Consider the following 19,535-nt stretch of genomic DNA (forward strand, 5'->3'; position numbering starts at 1 on the left):
TTATTTTAAAATGGTAGCGTCTCTCCCGGCTGTGCCTCAGGAGTGTGTCTGTACCTCTAGCGCGAGCTTGTCTTCAGCGCGGCTATTTGAGGAGTTAGAATGGGGCGTGGCCTCACGTCAGTGGGCGTGGCCTCTCTAGGCTCTAGAATGATGGCGGCGATGCTTTACCCGGCCCGCAGCAGCGCTAAAATCTGCTGCGCGGGAGTGTCCCACGTGACCCTGGGATCCCAAACAGTAAGCAGCCCGATAACAAATGATTTTTAAAACACAAGTGCAAGGTGCAATTATTTTAAAATGGTAGCGTCTCTCCCGGCTGTGCCTCAGCTTGATTAGTCTTCTTCAGCACCAGGAGTGTCCAGGAGGTGTGAGTGCTATCGTAGATTTGATTGTCCTGCCACAAACTGATTGGTGTGGTCCGCTCCGCCCCAAAGCAAGTGCTTTTGCTCACCTGCTGCAGATCACAAGGTCCATGTAAACTGCAAGTCCTAGAATGCTGTATCTTTTCCAGGTAGGTAATGCGGGGGTAACCAAATATATATATATATATATATAAGTGTGTGTGTCTGTATGTATATTTTTTTACATTAATTTAAAAAGAGTGGGAGTAGTTTCATATATTAAATTAAAAATTATTTGAAAACTGATATATGCATAGGTTTACATGTATTCAAATGGAGAATGTGCAACAAAAATAAAGCCAAACACGCATAGAAGCGTATAAAGGTATATATATTAAATATATATAAAAAAATACATCTATATTGTGAAGTCATGATGTAAAGGTACTCCTTATGTACTGGCCTGAATGTAATGACGCAATGTATTTCTCTGTGATTAATGACATACAACCACAACAAGTTCATCCATACTTTGTTAAATACCCTCATTAATCTTTCAATAAGAAGCTGATTATGATGTTGGTTGGTTGTAAAGCCTCTGACCATTAGTCCATTCGACACAGTCAGTTTGCAGTCCAATCGCCGAATTACGATGTCGGTAGTTGGAGCGTAAACTTGCCAGTCATTCTGACGTGGTACAGAGAGGCTCTCTGAGTTTTCTGGCTGGTCGGAACCGCTCTGTAATCACCTGAGGACGGCGTTTCTGATTTCGGGATTACGATGTTGGTTTGCCACAGCCTTTCTCTGCCAGGCTTTCCAACACTGAAAGGCTGTTGGGAAGCAACTTTGATGGCCCCTACCAGGGCCCTATTGCTTCCACGGCCTTTGGTTGGTGGCCGAGGGGGTGCCTAGGGTGCCCCTCCATAAATCCCTGCACTGTGTGTCAGGAACCATGGGGTGTCTGCCACAGGGTGCATAGTTTTACACACACACCCATTTCTGAATGGGAGTCTCTATACCGGCCCGTTTACGGCCATAACACAAGCTCCCATAGATAAATGGGAGTGACCAAGCAAACAGTGTTCAGTCGCATCGAAATCAGGGTGTCGGAACTGTCTACCAAAGGTCAGTCAGTCGTCCTGAGACTGCGACGGTGTCAATCGGAGGCAACTCCGACCTACATCGTAATAAGCCACTAAATGTCTTAGCTGTGTGCTTTTTCAACCACATCCTGTTTATATATATTCCATAAAACTGATAGACTGAACACAATACATGTTCCACGATGTAATACAACAATGGCATAGTGGCATGGATTGACATGCAGCTCATAATGAAGAATTACGATTTCCTTTATACCTCTCTCAATATAGGTTAATAATTTAGCATTTTCTATATCACTAATATTGTGTGGATAGAAAAAAGATGTGAAATTATATTACTTCAATATTGATTACACTGAACCTAACATTTCAACTGTTTGGCACCAGACACCTTGAGTAGTCATCAATACGCTCTCACGTAGCCCTGCTGTGTTCTGACCGTGTGCCGTAGTCCGTAGCCTGCAGCCCGCCTCTGCCTCCGCCCCAGATCCACCCCCCGCGTGCGTCCGACGGCCGACGTGGAGGGAGGAGAGTGAGTCAGCGCGAGCAGCGGTCCACGGAGCTGCAAAAAGGCAAATCCGGTCTGATATGGAAAACCGGCACCGTTTCAGAAATCGGCACGGAAGGAAAGAAAAAACGAGGATTGCCAGAAGAGGCTGCGACAGAAGCGGTGGGGCAGGGGGCCTCCTGCAAAAAGCGGTTGGCAGACGGGTCAGGCACAAGGCGCACCAAGCAAAGGCAGACACGCAGAGGTAAGTGAGGGTCGAGGAGAGGAGGAGAGGAGGAGAATGAAATCATAGTAGCAGAGTGGAACTGTGTTTCTGGACCCCGTGACAGAGTTTTAGACAACAATTCAGCAGCAATTTGGTGGTAGAACTGACACCCACCGAACTCTTTTATTTTTCATTTATTATTTTTTTTTTTTTGCATACAAAGAGCCAACACCACAAGACTTGCCCGACCCAGGCAATAGTAGTAGTGGACTTAACCAAACTACCAAATCACCCCCCCCCACCCCCATCCCACACAAAGAAAAAGAGCCACCAGCCACAAGAGTAACATTAACACATTGGGTGAAATTGCCAAGATGGTGGCAAAAAAAGGTAAAAAAGTGGCAGAGCAAAACTCAAAGTCAAAAGCAAAGGTGGTAATCGTAGTAAGCCCTGGATCCCTGGAAGGGAACAGTGGGACTATAGACCTGTCCCCAGCTAAAGCGAAAAGAAAGGGGCTAAAGAAGACCAAAGCGGTGGTGGACCCCACAACCAGAGCCACAACAATGCAGGATTTTGTGGGGAGACACTTCAAAAAAGTAGTCACATCAGCGCAAATACATGACCAAAACCTAACCCACGGGAAATCTATAAGTGAGATAGTTACAAGAGATGGGAACTCCGATATGGGCGAGAAAGGAAGTACCTCCCTACCGGTGGAGGTGCACGAGACCGATTCCCTTAATATGACCAACCTCTCTCTACAGCTATTACTGGATCAGGGGGGTCTAACCTCGCCACGGTTGTCATCATCGCCACAGAGACTCTTCTCATACGACTTGGAGAGAGACGCTCTGGATAGCCTAATCCAACAGGACAGCCCAACACCCTCGGAAGGGAAGGAGAAAGGGTCAGAAATCTCCCTGAGCTGTTGGACAACCCAGAAAAGAATGGACCTTAAAAGTATGCTGGGAACCTTAGATAACAGTTTGAAGCAAGCTGACAAACTAAATACAACCCCAGAGATAAATCCAGATCTAAATCGGAACTTATCATCAATATCTGCAGTCTCTATGTTGGATCTAATGTTGATTCTCCAAAAGACCTTACAAGGTCTACTAGAAGTAACCCCGTCTAATAATACGGTGTTAAAAAATCAAACTGCTTACTTAGGCAAAATAGAGGGGGAGCTGCAGGGGATAAGGGCTCTTATGCCAGCAATGGTAAGACAAATCCCCGATCATGAGTTGTCAATACAGATACAGGAGGAAAGCAAAGAACCACCCCTAGGGAAGGAGATTTTGCCAAAGATTGTAGACAAAACGCCAATGCCAGAAAGAGATATTATAGGGAAAAGTCAGCTACAAACCAACAACCCCCTCAAGGAGAGCCATCACGTATATATTTCAAAATGGCCTATGAGGGTAATAAGGAGAGTAAAGCATAATAGATGTGGACATAGAAGTAGTGAAGCCAAAAGTGCAAGGGGTGGAGGTAAAAAAATCATAAGTAAAAAGAAACAAACTACGGTCGAGGAAACGGGGATGGTAAAGGTAGGAGGTACACAGGAAAGAGCCATAAAAAGTTCTGCACACTATAGTAGTACACAAAAAAAGGATACTGCAAAAGGGCAGTTAAATGTGACGCCCCGTCTCAAGAACTCAAACTCACAAAAGAACCTAGATAGAAATAACCCCCTAGCTACGTCCAAAGCTACCGCGAGGCCATTGGGAGGAAATCTGCAGACCTGGGTCACAAGGGAGACTAGACCTGGTAGCTCGAATGAAAAAGTAGTTAAAGCTAATATGAAAGAAATCTCCCCATTATCCAGGGTAAGAGAAGTTAATAACGGGAACATGGAGTTATATTTTGAACAAATCCCAATAAGAAAAGGGGGGAAGTATCTTGGAAAGAGGCCGCCCCTAAATAGGTCACAACTGCTGCAAGGCTTTGCAAAATGTCAGAACCTTAAAGCAATCGGAACAAACGACCTAAGGCTAGTGGGGCTCAGTCAGGTCAGAGAAGGGAAAGAGATTACAAAAGTTACACTGTATTCCAACCTGGTAATAGAGACGATCAAGAAAGCAGCAACTGAGCTACAGAAGGAGGGAATAAAACTGCTAGAGGAGAACGAAATATTGGTAGACGTAGGAGAGAGAGAAGGGCAGGGACAACACTTCCTTAAATACCACGCAGGTCTAGGAAAGAGGCAGGTCAGGTTATGTGAGTATGAGGTTGAGGATGGTGAGACGCCAGGAAACATAAAAATAACAGCAAATAATTCAAATATCGACCAGTGGTGGGGGAACTGGAGCAAGGACCTTGGGGAAGCAGGCCCATCACCGAAATTAGTGGAAGAACAGGGGGATGAAGGTTGGTTAGAGGATATTGAATAGGAAAAAGGTATGCCACATAGCATAAGACTTGCCTCCTGGAACATAAATGGGCTAGGAGTTGATGAAAAACATAAAAATGTAAATGAACTCGGAGAAAATGTAGAAAATATATGTATCCAGGAGACCTGGCTATGTGGCAAGACACTTATTTTCGATGGGTTCTACCAGCTAATTCGACCTGCGAAGAAGAATAGATTTGGGCGCCCTGCAGGTGGAATAATGACCCTGGTGTCTACGAGAATCATGAAAAAAGTAGTGGAAATATCAGTAAGATGCAAATGGCTTCTGGTCTGTAGAATAATGCTATCAGAGTGTATAAAGCTTGAAACAATACTGATTATAAATGTGTACATGCAATGGGCCTCTATGGAGCAATATGTGGAGGAAATGGCTCTTTTTAAAGAAGATTTGGTCTCTTTATGTGAAAAGTACTGTAATGACATTATTTTGCTTCTTGGAGATTTCAACCACAAATTACACACAAAGAATGTAGATTGCTGTTTCCAAGAAATCCTAGAGGCATATGACATACCGCAGGCAATATTCCCTGAATGTTCACTAGGTGCAAAGGACACACAGTTGGCCAACTTCCTAGGAGCTAAAACCCTCTTCTGTCTAAACGGAAGGGGCTCCCAAGACTGCCCTGCCAAAAGAACATTTAAATTGGGTACACAGAGCTGCCCTATTGACTATGTTTTTTTGGCACCCTGGAACTTCCATTTAGTCTCAGGGTTTAGCATTACAAATAGAGAAGGGAGTGACCATAATGTGCTATCCCTAGAGTTCCTAGCAGTAAAGGTAGAACCCCGCCCTCAAGTGTTAGAGCAACATATGGATTACCCCAGACGCCGTACAACTAAACTAACGGATGAATACATCTCAAGACTAATAAGGTTGCAACAAAATCTAGACCTACAGATAGTTAGTGGACAAACCCTTGACTGGTATATAAGAAAAATCGAGGAGGTTGTCCATATACTCTGTGAAGGATTAAGAGATGGTAATGGGAGAAGTAACAAATCCAATGTGAGTAATAGAAAAATAGGTAAACTAACAGGCTGGTTTACAAAGGAATGCCTGGAGAAGAAAAGAGAAGTCAGGAGAATGGCTCGCCGGTTTGCCCGAAAAGGGAATCAGGCCAGTGGAAAGGCCTTAGTGGTCCTAAAAAGAGAGTACAACATGCTAACTAGGAGGGCGAAAAGAGAATTTAAAGAAGGATGTTGGGTAAAACTCCTAGAGACGATTGAAACAAGGAACCTACGCCAGTTCTGGCAACTAGTGAATTCAGCAGCAGAAGGCCACAAAGGGGCAATGAACTGCATTGTGGAGGAGGCAGCCTGGGAGGAATATTTACAGGACCTGTATAGCGCAAAGACAGATCAGGAAGAGAACCTGTACACAGATTGGAGCGGTCTGGTAGTAGGTATGAAACCCGAGTTTTCTGTCAATGAGGTTAGAAAAACGATAAAGAGTTTAAACCTTACGAGAGTGGCAGGCCCTGATAACCTCCCGCCATTGATACTCAAAACACAGCCAGACTGGTGGGCAAAATTCTTCTCGGATATGTTTCAATTAATCCTAGAAACAGGGAAATTCCCCGACAACTGGAAAGGGGCCATAATACGGCCCATACATAAGAAAGGGGATATGCGCAGTCCTAAAAATTATAGATTAATAAATTTACTTGACATTGGGGAGAAGATTTTCGCCAAAATAGTCCTAGGCAAACTAAAAAACTGGGTAGAAGCAAACTTAATTATCCCAGTGGAACAGGGAGAATTTAAGGAAGGCCATTCCACAATGGACCACTGCTATGCACTTTGGGCGTTGGCCCGGAAGTCGATAGAGCAAAGGGGAAATTTGTTCTGTTGCTTTGTCGACTTCCGGGCAGCCTTCGATTCAGTGGACCGCGGGAAACTTTGGGAGTCCCTGATTAAATATGATATCCCAACTGACCTACTAGTGATATTAAAAGAATTACATAGAGGAAACCGGGCCCAAGTAGTAAAAGATACACAGGGGGCACTCACAAGGAAAATACCTATAGACAAAGGTCTCCGACAGGGCTGCGTGTTAGCTCCCCTACTATTTTCAATCTTCCTAGCAGATTTACCGGTAGTATTGGAGGTGGAGAAGAGTGCTAGCCCCAGAATGAGTGATAAGAAAGTACCCTGCTTATTGTATGCAGACGATCTCATCATTACAGACCAGACAGAGCTGGGGCTACAGAGGAAATTAAATGCCTTTAACGAATACTGCAAGAGTAAACTGCTAATAGTAAATATGAATAAAACAAAGGTTATGTGTCTTGGTAAAAAGCCAAAGAGCTTCTGCTGGTATCTAGATAAAACTAAATTAGAAATAGTAAAAGAATATAAATATCTGGGCCTATGGTTTGAATCATCCTTAAAATGGAACAAACAAGTAGAAAACCAAAATGCAAAAGCTTCTTCCTCTATTTATGGTTTGAAAAAATGTAATAAAATCTACGGAGATATGTCACATAAACCTATGTTAAAAGCCTTTTCAGCCATGGTCCCCCCACAAGTTTTATATGGGGCAGAGGTCCTATTCTTTAGCGGTAAAGGGGATTGGAATCGGGAGGAAGGTAAAGCTGTAAAAACGCTACTGTCATTGCCAAAGTCAGCCATGCTTCAGGCAATTACACTGGAAACAGGATTGATAGGGTGGAATACCCAGACCAGAATGGCGGTGGCTAGATTTTGGAAACGTCAATCTCTAGAGGAAACTCAAAAGGTGTCACATTGGTGTAGTAAGGAAATACTACATAGCAATCTAAGATGGGCAGCTGAGGCAAAAAAGAAGATAAAAGAGACAATTTGTTGCCTAGACGTGGGTACAACCCAAAACCCCTTAGAAGCAGTTTTTACAAAAGCGATACTTAGAACACAAGGAAGGGAACACTCGAGGTTGCAGGACTTAGGTTATCTAAGAAACAAAAAATCGGTAAAAAACATGATAGAAATATGGGAAACCAATACAGGATACCCATACCTAGATGCACTCCCGAACTATGGTTTTAGGTGGGATATTTTAAAAATGAGAATTGGCATTATCCCCTGGCGAGTGGAGGAAAAAGTCACGGCAGAAATGGTGTACCCTGATTGTTTATGCAAGTGCGGTTTGGGGACTAAGTGTGAGATAATGCACATTCTCCTTGATTGTCTCATTTATGTTGAAATGAGAAAACGGATTCTGCGACCCATTTTCAGAAAATATGATACAAGAATGAGAGCCCAAGCAATCAATTTAGTGCTAAAAATGGAATATTTGGATATAGCCATAGCCCTGGGTTACTACCTGAAAGAAATAAATCAAACGGTCAGAGGAAAGCTCAAATAAGTGTAATGAGAAACCCCAGCTATTCTGTATACAATAAAAGAAGAAGAGTAACCTGGGCGGGACAAGTCCGTTGGGTTTTAATATCTTTTAATCCCCTTACAGCAATGGTGGTCTGCTGAAGATAATGATTAGCCTTAATTTTAAATGTCCACGACGATTCAGTTTTTAAGAAGAACGTACTGTATGTTTTATACTTTTTAAAGTTTTTAACAAAAGTTGTAAATTGCTTTACTAATAATTAATTATGCACAATACCCTGAATTTTACTCGATTTGGTTTTAAAGACTAAGGTCTAAATAAACAGAGTTTTTCTCTCTCTCTCTCTCACCAGACACCTATGGAGGACGACGTTCTCCGTTTTTCTTCTTAAATTCATCTTATTGGTCCACATACAAGAAAAGTGGGATTGAGGTGGTCTCTGACATTGTCAGCAATGGGGAAAGTGCCAGTGATTTCATTGAAGCAGTGACTCCAGAATTTCGTGGGAAAGAAGCCATCAGGTAGGAACACCTCATGACAATGCAATACTTGTTACATTGTGATTCAAAATCTTTAAACCTAGGATGTATTTCATGAGGGTTCAGCCCTTCTTGTTTTAATTTCCTAAGTTTTAGGAAATCTCAATTATAGCAAGTATATATTAATGAGAGTTTAAAGGATGTTTGCCCATTTCTTCGAAGGCAACTTTTGTATTCTGAGAAAGTCTCCTTCATCTTACCTTCCCCAGTGTTGTTGTCTGACTGCTCCACAGCATTAATAGATCCCATTCTACTATGCTGTATGGGTGTAGTCTCGCTGACTGTACTACTGAATTCAACAGCAGCAATACAATGTCATACAAATATAAAGGACAGACTATCAAGGACAAATATTGAAAGGCAAGTATATATAGGAAACTATAGCTTTACTATTCCTAGCTCCACATGTACGTACCTTGAAGATATATTTACCACATAGGTAAATATATGTGGAGCCAGGTGTTAAAAATCTATACTTACTTAACTGTAGATATTTTAGTAAACTATTTATTCAAATATTCTGTACTCAGTATTCTGTCCCATCAATGCTGTTGATTCAAATTCAGGGGAGAGATTAGTCTCATCATCCTTCAAAGAGCTGCTGGCATTAACAACAAACAGTTGAACTTAGCAGCTCATAAAAAGTAACCTCCAAATCACAAAAAAGCAAAAAACTGTTCCACTGGTGAGCATGGTGCAGAACAGATTTTGGTGGTATACCATTGAGGAATTTTGGATTTACTTATGTGAAAAGACAGTATTATCTTTGTGATCATTAGTTCTCTAATCCTTCAGGTGTGCACCTTGAGGTGCCCCAAGCATGTGTATATATATATTTTTTTTTTTACCAAACGACCATAAGCATTTTGGGACGCACACGCAGCGGATTAAACCACCGGCTTTATTTCTTAAGGCATACCAACAGCATCATGTATGTGTGCAATGTTATTGCTGACGCGTTTCGAGGCTGGAAGCCTCTTCTTCTTGGGCAGCTGGAATGAAAGTTCACAGGGTCCTCTGCATGTCGGTGCTGATCCTGGCATACTGGGAGTGGTAGTCCATTCCCTTGAGTTTGTTACCCTCAGTGGGTTCTGTGTCTTCCTCTATGCAGCATAATTATTTCCCTATAGTAGGGGTCCAGAAGGAGCATTGGTCTCGCTATACCAAATCAGTTGCACTGCATTACGGGCATGAAATCGGTTCCTCCTCACAGTCTCTCCATATTTAAGAAGATGGTGCTGTCCCACGAGGAAAGGTCTCCACGTTGTATTTTCATAGTTTCCGCCTCGCGGGACAGCACCACCTTATTAAATATGGAGAGACTGTGAGGCGGAAACAATTTCATGTCCGTAATGCAGTGCAACTGATTTGGCATAACCAGGCCAATGCTCGTTCTGGACCCCTACTATAGGAAAACGCTACATAGAGGAAGACACAGAACCCACTGATGATAACAAACTGGAAGACAGGTGAAACTGTGGACATCGAATAGCATTTGGCTATTTCTGATACTGGCGATTTCTGGCCATAGGCATTGGAGCCTTGTTTTGGGCAAATCATTTCAGCTGCTGAATTAAGAGAGAGAGAGGAGGCTGCTCTTTTGATATTTACTGATATCATTGTACCTAGTAAGAAAGCAGGAACCGCGGTAAATGCGGAAAAAGTCTCAGATGTATTGGCGCGACTTAGGCGCCTGGAGAAGTTGAAGCGTGGCAAGCTTTGTAAATGGTGGGAAGCAAAATTGATCCAACACTACTTGGAGGTAAAACGGATACCACGGGGGTTAAGAATTCTAGTAGCCCCCACTTATGAAGACCCCAACCCCAATATGTTGCTTGAGTGGGCTGAAAACAACCAGGAATCCTCATGGAGAATGCTGGCTATTTTGATGAAATTTGCTGATATAGACCGTCAAAAGATCTTGGAAGAGACAATCCAAATAACAGAAATGCTAACTAAGGAAGCAGATCAAGATGTGATTTCAAAATTCTCAAAAGAGATGACTGAGCGCTTAAAGAAATTGGAAACAACTATAAATAAAAGAAAAGCTTAGAAATTTATCAGAGATAAGAATGACTATGACCAGGGTCAGATTTATACTTTTGCAAAACAATTTGAGTCATTAAGAAAGCGCAGAATGAATCCCAAAGCCCAGGCAAGATCAGAAGCGCAATATTAGATGAGCAGTGTACAAAGTTCAGAGATAGATACTGACCCATGCTGCTTCATCAGGACCATTATCGCTACTGCTATATATATTAAAAGGGTTATCACCTGATTGTGATTTGAATCCTCCTTCTCCTTGCTATTCAGAAGGAGAGGACTGCACCACCTCACCTGGCTGCAGCGCAGGTAAAAAGAGCACCACTCTGCCCATCGGTACTCCAGATGTCCCTCTCCATTTTAGATTTGGGATTGAAGTGGTACATATTAAAGTCTTTAACCCCTTCACTACCCAATTTTATGTACAGACACACGTCTCATCACTTTTTATTTTCCTCATTATATTTTTCTGCACTGCTATTCAGTTGATACCTCTAACCCCCTTTTTCCATCTCGACCACTGGAACCCACAATGGATTAGGCTGATACATCTGCCAATCCTCTGTGAGTTCACTCTCTTGCCTTCAGGGAATGAAGGATCCCAGATGATGAAGGGCGGTTCAGGTCGGCAACTGATGGGAACACTTTTTTCCCAATGAATAAATATGCTAGGTGACTTATTCATGGTTTCACTCAACCGTCCATTCACACAGACACTTAGTTTGTAGTCTTTTTCATTCTTTTTGTTTCATTTGACCCTCTGCTACTTGTTTGTTGGTATAATTGTCAGAATAGGGGCTGTAGCAGTGTCTGGTCATTAAACGTCCCCTAGGACCCCCTCCCCCCCTTTCTTTATTTATCCTTTCCAGCTGTACCAATACATTTTATTTAGCCAGTACATTGCGTTGTGAACCCTTACTTGGATAAGCGAGGAAAATTGGATATTGGGGCCGTACCTGGGCGGCCCTTGATGCACAACGCACTCGCTGTTCTGGAGTGCAGAAGCTGTTCCAGTGAGAAGGGGATACAAATATATATATATATATTCACTGAAAAAACCATAGGTTATAGACCATATATAGTTAGGAATTAGCATTTAAAAAACCTTATTTTACTCACACAAAACCATTGAAATTCCATATATAGTTAGTTGCACTAACTATATATCGCGCACCCGCAATCCACTGCTGATCATGTCACATATTACATCATTCATGACATGGTCAGTGACATCACTGATGACATCACTGATGACATCTCAAATGACATCACTGATGACATCACTGATGACGTCATCCAGTGACTGTATAATTCTGTAAAGTTAAAATATGTCTTACATATTGAAGAATGAATGGATGTATAAGTGTCTTGATGAAGGATTTAGTAGGGGCATGGCTGACTGTATGAGTGACTGATTAAATGTGTCTCACTGAGTGCATGGGTTAGTGACTAAACTGTCTTAATTTGTGCATCATTATGTCTGTTGTTCTGTAAACTGCTGCATGTGTTGATCATTAGCTATATGATTAACTGTATGGGTTATTGATTGGTTGCCCAAGCATTTGTATGGGAGACTGAGTGTGTGTGTGGGTGGCTGGGAGGTGTATCACTCTCTGCATAGATGTGTGAGCAGTTGATTGACTGGATGTATGGGTTCAAAAGTGCATGTGGAAACAGCTGTATGGGCGGTTGACTGTGTGCATGAGTGTATTGGTGAGTGAATGGATATCTCAGTGCTACATGTCAAAGTAGGTACATATGTAAAACACAGTACATGTGAGAGTTACCATATATAAATAACTGTGCATAAGAGCCAGTGAATGTGTGAGTGGCTGTATGGATCATTGTGAACTTGTATCCAGGATTGTATAAGTGAGTAAATATGTTTTAGTATATGTTTGAATAAGTAAGGTATGTATAACTGTATAGTTGAGGAAATGGAGGTGTGATTGATTCTTTGCATGACTGACTAAGTGTCTGAGTAACTCCATGGATGAGTGACAGTCTATGAGTGTCTGTTTACACTGAGTGTATCTAAGGTTATATTAGAGTCTGAAGAGGTTTATCGTATTATCACATGAATGATGTCATCAGTGATGTGATCAGTAATGTCAAATGAGATGTCATCAGTGATGTCATCAGTGATGTCATTTGAGATGTCATCAGTGATGTCATCAGTGATGTCATTTGAGATGTCATCAGTGATGTCATCAGTGATGTCATTTGAGATGTCATCAGTGATGTCATCAGTGATGTCACTGACCATGTCATGAATGATGTAATATGTGACATGATCAGCAGTGGATTGCGGGTGCGCGATATATAGTTAGTGCAACTAACTATATATGGAATTTCAATGGTTTTGTGTGAGTAAAATAAGGTTTTTTTAAATGCTAATTCCTAACTATATATGGTCTATAACCTATGGTTTTTTCAGTGAATTTTCAAGGTTTTGTAAATGCTAATTCCTAACTATATATGGTCTATAACCTATGGTTTTTTCAGTGAATTTTCAAGGTTTTGTAAATGCTAATTCCTAACTATATATGGTCCATAACCTATGGTTTTTTCTGTGAATTTCATTGGTTTTTTAACAGCTAATATCTGTAGCTGTAAAATGTATTCTACTTTAAATCCAAAAATATATTTTATATGTTTATGAATAATTTTTTTTTTAAATATTTTTTTTTCTTCGTTCCCGCTTCGCAAATCGGGAAGCTTCCCGTTAGCTGACCTTGATGCCGCGAAATAGACCGCGAGCCGGTAAACGTTTCTTTACCGCAAGTGCCGCGTTACAAAACAACATCGTGACGCCTCCCGTCTGCATGACGTTTCACGTTGTCGCGTGATACGTCATATGACGTACTACGTTAGCGAACTGGTACGCGAAGCGAGTCGCAAAGCGCAGGTTTCTGGAAGCAAACCGGGAGGCCCTGCAAAGCGCTTAACGTAAACACAGCAAGTCATGTGACTTGGTAATAACACTTTTCATTGGTTCATTTCACTTTTGGTTTCCTAATGATGTAAGACTAGGTCATATAATCTAAAATGAACACTTTTGATTGGTTGAGAACTCTTGTTTTTCCCAAATGATGAAAATCCCTCCTTCTTTCCTCACTCTGACTTTCATCATTGTGAGAGAAAGACCCTTTGTGATCACTGAGCAATGGCTTCTTTAGTAGCTTCAGCTGGTGCTTCCCCACCACCTCCACCACATCCAAGGAAGAGTGGACCACCTGCTCAAGTTATAATTCAACAAGAAGAAGAAGAAGAGGAACAGGAGGACGAGCACGAAGAGAGGCAGTTTTTGCCTGAGCAGCCCAGGACGTCTCACCGGAAAGAAAACTTCATTTGGCAATTTTTTAAAATTCCCAAAGGTCAGAAAAAAGTAAATGCAAGATACGTAACTTGCCTTATATGTCAAGATAGACTGTCCAGAGGGACCGACAAAAAATACAGTTTCGGAAACTACACAATGCATCGCCATATGACTAGGTGGCATCCTAACAACTACAGTGCTGCACAGTTTCGGAACGACCTAGATAATCTCCCTATTATGGCCAGAAGATCTGTTGTACCGGAAGTAACGGGACCAGAGGGCAGGGAGATGGTGCCAAATATACAAATGAGATTTGGTGATGTAAAACACATCTGCGTATTTTGCGATGGATTCATTTCCTACGGAGAAAAAAGCATCACTCTGATCAACAGAGCTATTGACTATCATATGCAAGTTTGTACGAAACGCCCAAAATAATAAATACTTCTTTTTTTTGTTTTGTTGCTCCTGTTGAGCCCTTTACAATGAATCGTTTTCATTGCCCCCTCCAAGAAAAACCCAAAAAAATATAAAACTGTTCCGAAAAATTCAAAAACAGTAAAAAAATGTTCAGAAAAATAAAAAAAAAAGTTCTTTTCAGAACTACCTCCCCGTTATTAAAAAATTGGTACAATATTTGGAACTCTGCCAACCTCTATTTCTCTTAGTTCGCTTCCCAGTTCGCTCGCCGGTACGCGAACCGGAAGCGAACCAAAAACAGTAAGTATAAGGGAAGGAAACAGACACTTATGTTAAAAGAAAGACAGCTATAGGGGAGTAAACTAGAGATACTATTACCCGTAATCCACTGCTGATGATGTCACATATTACATCATTCATGACATGCTCAGTGACATCATCAGCAGAGGATTGCGGGTTTTTTGGCAACATGCCTTATCCACGGTTTAATAACGCTGCCTTTTGCTTTATATAAGTTTTCAAATTGTATGAAATATATACCAATAGGTCGTTATGAACCTTTAGGTAGTGCTTTTCTTCATGAGGTCTGGTCGCTTCCATACACATACAGATGTTTCAAAGATGATCAAGAAGTTTATCTGAATGGAGAGGAATGCACTGAGATGCCAGATCATTCACTAATGTGTAGGCACATACAGTTACACGGTTCATGCAACAAACACCGACCAAATATGGCTTGCGTGTTGCAAGGCACGCCAGTTCCTGCTATCATCCCCACGTTCAAGTTGTTGGAAAATGGTAGTTATTTGATGCTCAATAATGAAGATTGTTCTGAGTTAATTAAAAGTATTCCTTTTATCGTAACAGTAAGTGAACGGGTTATTTGCTGCAGAAATGTTCTATTTCCTCCCACACATGAACATAGGGAGTTTTCAATCTGGCCACAAATACCAACCTTGGGACACGTTTCAACGGCATGGCAAGAATAAGAGCTCTTTTGTCTCAGAGAGAGGTGGCCTTGAGTTCGGCCCGTGAAACTTTCGTACTTCACATAGCGAACACCCGTACAGAGGTGCACACCCTTTTCAATTAAGATTTGCCTTTCAATTTCAGCAACATGTTTCCGACTATCTTTAACGCATCCTCCACAAAGTCCCTGGCGCACTTTTTTAAAGTTGTTACCAGTGGTCTCGTGACTTCATTTGAGAAAATCTTTGGAGTCATCCCTGCTTCCTTTCATTCTATTTTCTCCACTCTGGTTCGTGGATTGGCATTTTTACTTGCATTACCAGCGGACGCTCTTGTGCTTTTTTACATTTTTAAATATGGATGTCCCTCCTATGCAACCTCCCACCCTGCAGCTGCTGACACTGTTCCGCAATCGCATGCTAGAATATTATGGCACAATGCCGTTGGCGATATTAAGCACGGCATATGGATTATCTTTTCGATTCTCCTACTTCACCTGTGTCCAGCCTGTATTTCACTGCCTGACCTGTGATTTCGATTGGGCCATTGATTTGTGTCTCTGCGGACCAGTTTCTCCTGACGTCGACTTTAATCAGCTGATGACTCCTATCATTACTCACGAGTTGGTTTGTCCTGGCGAAAGGATTATGGCTGTGGCATTGATGCATGGACTACTTGGTCCCTGGAATTTACTGGCGGCAGCACAGTCTTTCTTGGAACAGAGCTTTCTTGAAAACCCACCGAGCTGTCCTCTGATGGTGATAGAGGATCCGGTGCTGGGAGAGCACGTATGTTCTTTTCCGCTTTTAAATTGGATGGCTGAACTGTTTTCGGATGAAGACGGTGACTTCCTATTGGAGGCTGTTGCAGCTTATTTTGCATACACAGTTATGTCATAGACCTTTTTCATGTTTGATATGCTGAGTACTAGCATTTCATTGACAATTCATTGACTTATTTGTCAAGTTTTTATTATTTACCTTGCCTATTGGCTTAAGACTCGATAAAGTACTTGGCTGTTTTATTTTTCTTTAGCATTAAATTTTCCTAGTTTTTAATGCTTTACCTTGCGGACCGTCCACATATAAACTTGCAATCTGCTCTCATGAGATGGCACTTCTATTATCTTATTCAGTTCGTTTCCGGATCATGGGGAGGTGTCATCTAGGTCCTGGATATCTTTACACCGTGTTAAGTTAGCATGGGCTCATTACCGGTTTAAACGCCATTTTTCCTTTTTTGCAACTTCTGCAGGTCTGATCTCCACGACTTCATACTCATAACATAAGTGCAACTTCTGCCAATTCTGGGCATGAGGCGGGTTTTATATTGCTTTGCCGAACACACATACACAACAGTTGATGCGGTTCACATGAAGAGAGAGCTGGTGTATGCTGATGTGATTCCTTCAAATCTAAGACACTAAAGTATGGGCACGCCCTAAACCAACACAAAGAGACCTTCTTAGCAAATAATATAATATGTGTATTAGGGAGGGTGAGATATAAGCAGCCGCGGGCCGTGGAGGGAGTTACGATGGTGCAGGGAGGCGGGGAGGGGGAGAAGCAGGGTGGAGCCCTCTCTACCTTGCCCCTCCCCCTCCCCGCCTCCCTGCCCCACCGTAACTCCCTCCACGGCCCGCGGCTGCTTATAAGTGTTGCTAACTCTTATTCATTTACAGCATGTTAACATACTGTCACCATTCGCTTTTTATGTACTAGTAACTATGCTGGTAATTTTGCTACTGATAATATGTGTACTTGTATTCTCCACCCTGCCCCTCCCCCTCCCCGCCTCCCTGCCTCACCGTAACTCCCTCCACGGCCCGCGGCTGCTTATAAGTGTTGCTAACTCTTATTCATTTACAGCATGTTAACATACTATCACCATTCACTTTTTATGTACTAGTAACTATGCTGGTAATTTTGCTACTGATAATATGTGTACTTTTATTATCTAAGGTACTACGCCTGAGAAGACGGCATTAGTAAATAAACATTTCAAATACACATCTGTTCTTCTTAACTCCATGTTCTGGTTTCTAAGAAATCTATAACGACCGACTGTTCATGAGTTCCACGTATCCTGAGGTACTATAAGTTCATATTCTGGATTGTCTAAACATTGAGAGTTTGTTATATCCAATGTGACACTGTACCTAGCTTGCTAAGGAGTTTTTCATTACTAACGTGAGTTTTGGGACACCCTAATTCGCCGAGGTTCCAATCCTCTGTCCACAGTTCTGTGTGAGAACAGAAACCCTGCGACAGGGGCACCCCCAACCCTTGCTGGAGCTTCATCACACTTGCGATACAACTCCAGCAATTCATTCGCCGAGGTTCCAATCCTCTGTCCACAGTTCTGTGTGAGAACAGAAACCCTGCGACAGGGGCACCCCCGACCCTTGCTGGAGCTTCATCACACTTGCGATACAACTCCAGCAATGCGCCACCTTTACGGCACAGATACATCACGCATCTGTGCTGTTTTTGCCCCATGATGCGCCGCATTGTAAATGCAGCACACCATAGGTGACGGAACAGCGGCACAGAATGACTAACACATCCCTGGTGATGCGCCAGTCATCATAAATGTATCCCTATGCTTCTTATCTTGTTAGAGATGAACCGCCATATGTATCATCAAAGTTTTTTGCATTTCCTAAATAGCGAACTTTAAGGAATAAATAGCGATTCTTTACCATTCCTAGTTTGCGATGAGCTATTTGCTAATTAGCCGAATGTAGCCCAATGAAGCCCAATGTAGCCCAATGTAGCCCAAAGATGGCCGCCAGACACACAAAAAAATAAATGTAGCCCAAATATCAGCCAGATGTAGCCCAACTATAGCCCAGTGACAGAATGACCAATCAGCTTCGCAAACCTCCGTTACGCGAAGCGGAGCGCTGTTACAGATATATATCTTTTTTTGAACGTTAATTTCTCAAAATCCACTGGAGCACATATATTGAGACCTAGCAAAGGCACATCGGGCTACCAGTCCCTAATATTTTGCCAAGTTTCGTGCAAATCCATTCAGCCGTTCGATTATTATTATTATTATTTTTTTTTGCCCCGCGGGGCCCTTTTAAAACCTCCACATCAAACCTAGGGGGTCAGCGAGGATCTACTATGCCCCCTTATAGTTATTTCCCCCTTTGTTTTGACCTCCTCTTGTCTCTCGATCCTACCGAGAGACAAGATGGCGGCCGCTACGGACTGTTTGGAATGTTGACAGACGCCGGAGAACCAATCAGCTTCGCTTCACAAAGCTCCGTTGCGCGACAAGTACGCGTCCTGGGCCGCTGCCCAGTCCGCTGTTACAGATATATATTTTTTTTAAACGTTAATTTCTCAAAATCCACTGGAGCACATATATTGAGACCTACAAAAGGCACATCGGGCTACCAGTCCCTACAATTTTGCCAAGTTTCGTGCAAATCCATTCAGCCGTTCGGGCTAAAAGTGAGGCCAACCGCCCTATGGAAATTAACATGGGAAAAACGCGTTTTGGGACCCCCCCTTTTTCTCGGCCCCCCCTTGACGAACCCCCCCAAAATTTTCAGGGGCTGCTCAGAAACAAAATGTGCCATTTTCCTGAAAATTTCAGCCAATTCCGTCCACAAACGCCAAAGTTATTAGACATAGAATTTTCAAAAAACCCATAGAGAAAAAATCCTAACTATATATACCTACTGGCGACCGCCAGTAGGTAATATATATATATATATATATATATATATATATATATATATATATATATATATATATATATATATATATATATATATATATATATATATATATATATATATATATATATATATATATATATATATATATATATATATATATATATATTCACAAACAAAACATAGGTTTCACATAAGTTATAGTTAGGGATTAGTATTTAAAAAACCTTAGAAATTCACTGAAAAAAACATAGGTTTCACACATGTTATAGTTAGCTGTACATTACACTCATACAAAACCATTGAAATTCCCCAGTTATAGTTAGTTCAGCTAACTATAACTCGCGTGCCCGCAATGCACTGCTGATAACGTCGCATATAACATCACTCATGACATGGTCAGTCGCATCACTCATGATATCACTGATGACATCTCAAATGACATCACTGATATGTATATGCATAGGAAAACTAAACAGCCACTTCCCTTACAAAAGAAGTACAAAGTTTGCATGTCTGCAACCTTTCTTATTTTTCACCTTATTCATCTTCTGCTCAATCAACACATCATCCACACATACACACACCTACTTGCTCCCTTTCTTGGCTGGGCTCAGCCCACAACACCTTTCCTTGACCAAAGCACATAATATAAACATGGGCAA

General features: G+C 41.9%; 1 protein-coding gene across 1 annotated transcript in view; it reads left to right on the forward strand.

The window, feature by feature from the left end:
- Nucleotides 1-19,535, forward strand: part of LOC144770057 (ATP-binding cassette sub-family A member 10-like) — a 1,719,125-nt gene that overhangs the window by 393,148 nt on the left and 1,306,442 nt on the right. The window contains exon 10 of the mRNA XM_078654288.1: nucleotides 8,242-8,410. Coding sequence (XP_078510414.1) covers nucleotides 8,242-8,410 — 169 coding nt within the window. The remainder of the gene's footprint in view (nucleotides 1-8,241; nucleotides 8,411-19,535) is intronic.

This window comes from Lissotriton helveticus, chromosome 7 (assembly GCF_964261635.1).
Source record: "Lissotriton helveticus chromosome 7, aLisHel1.1, whole genome shotgun sequence".
Taxonomy (NCBI): domain Eukaryota; kingdom Metazoa; phylum Chordata; class Amphibia; order Caudata; family Salamandridae; genus Lissotriton; species Lissotriton helveticus.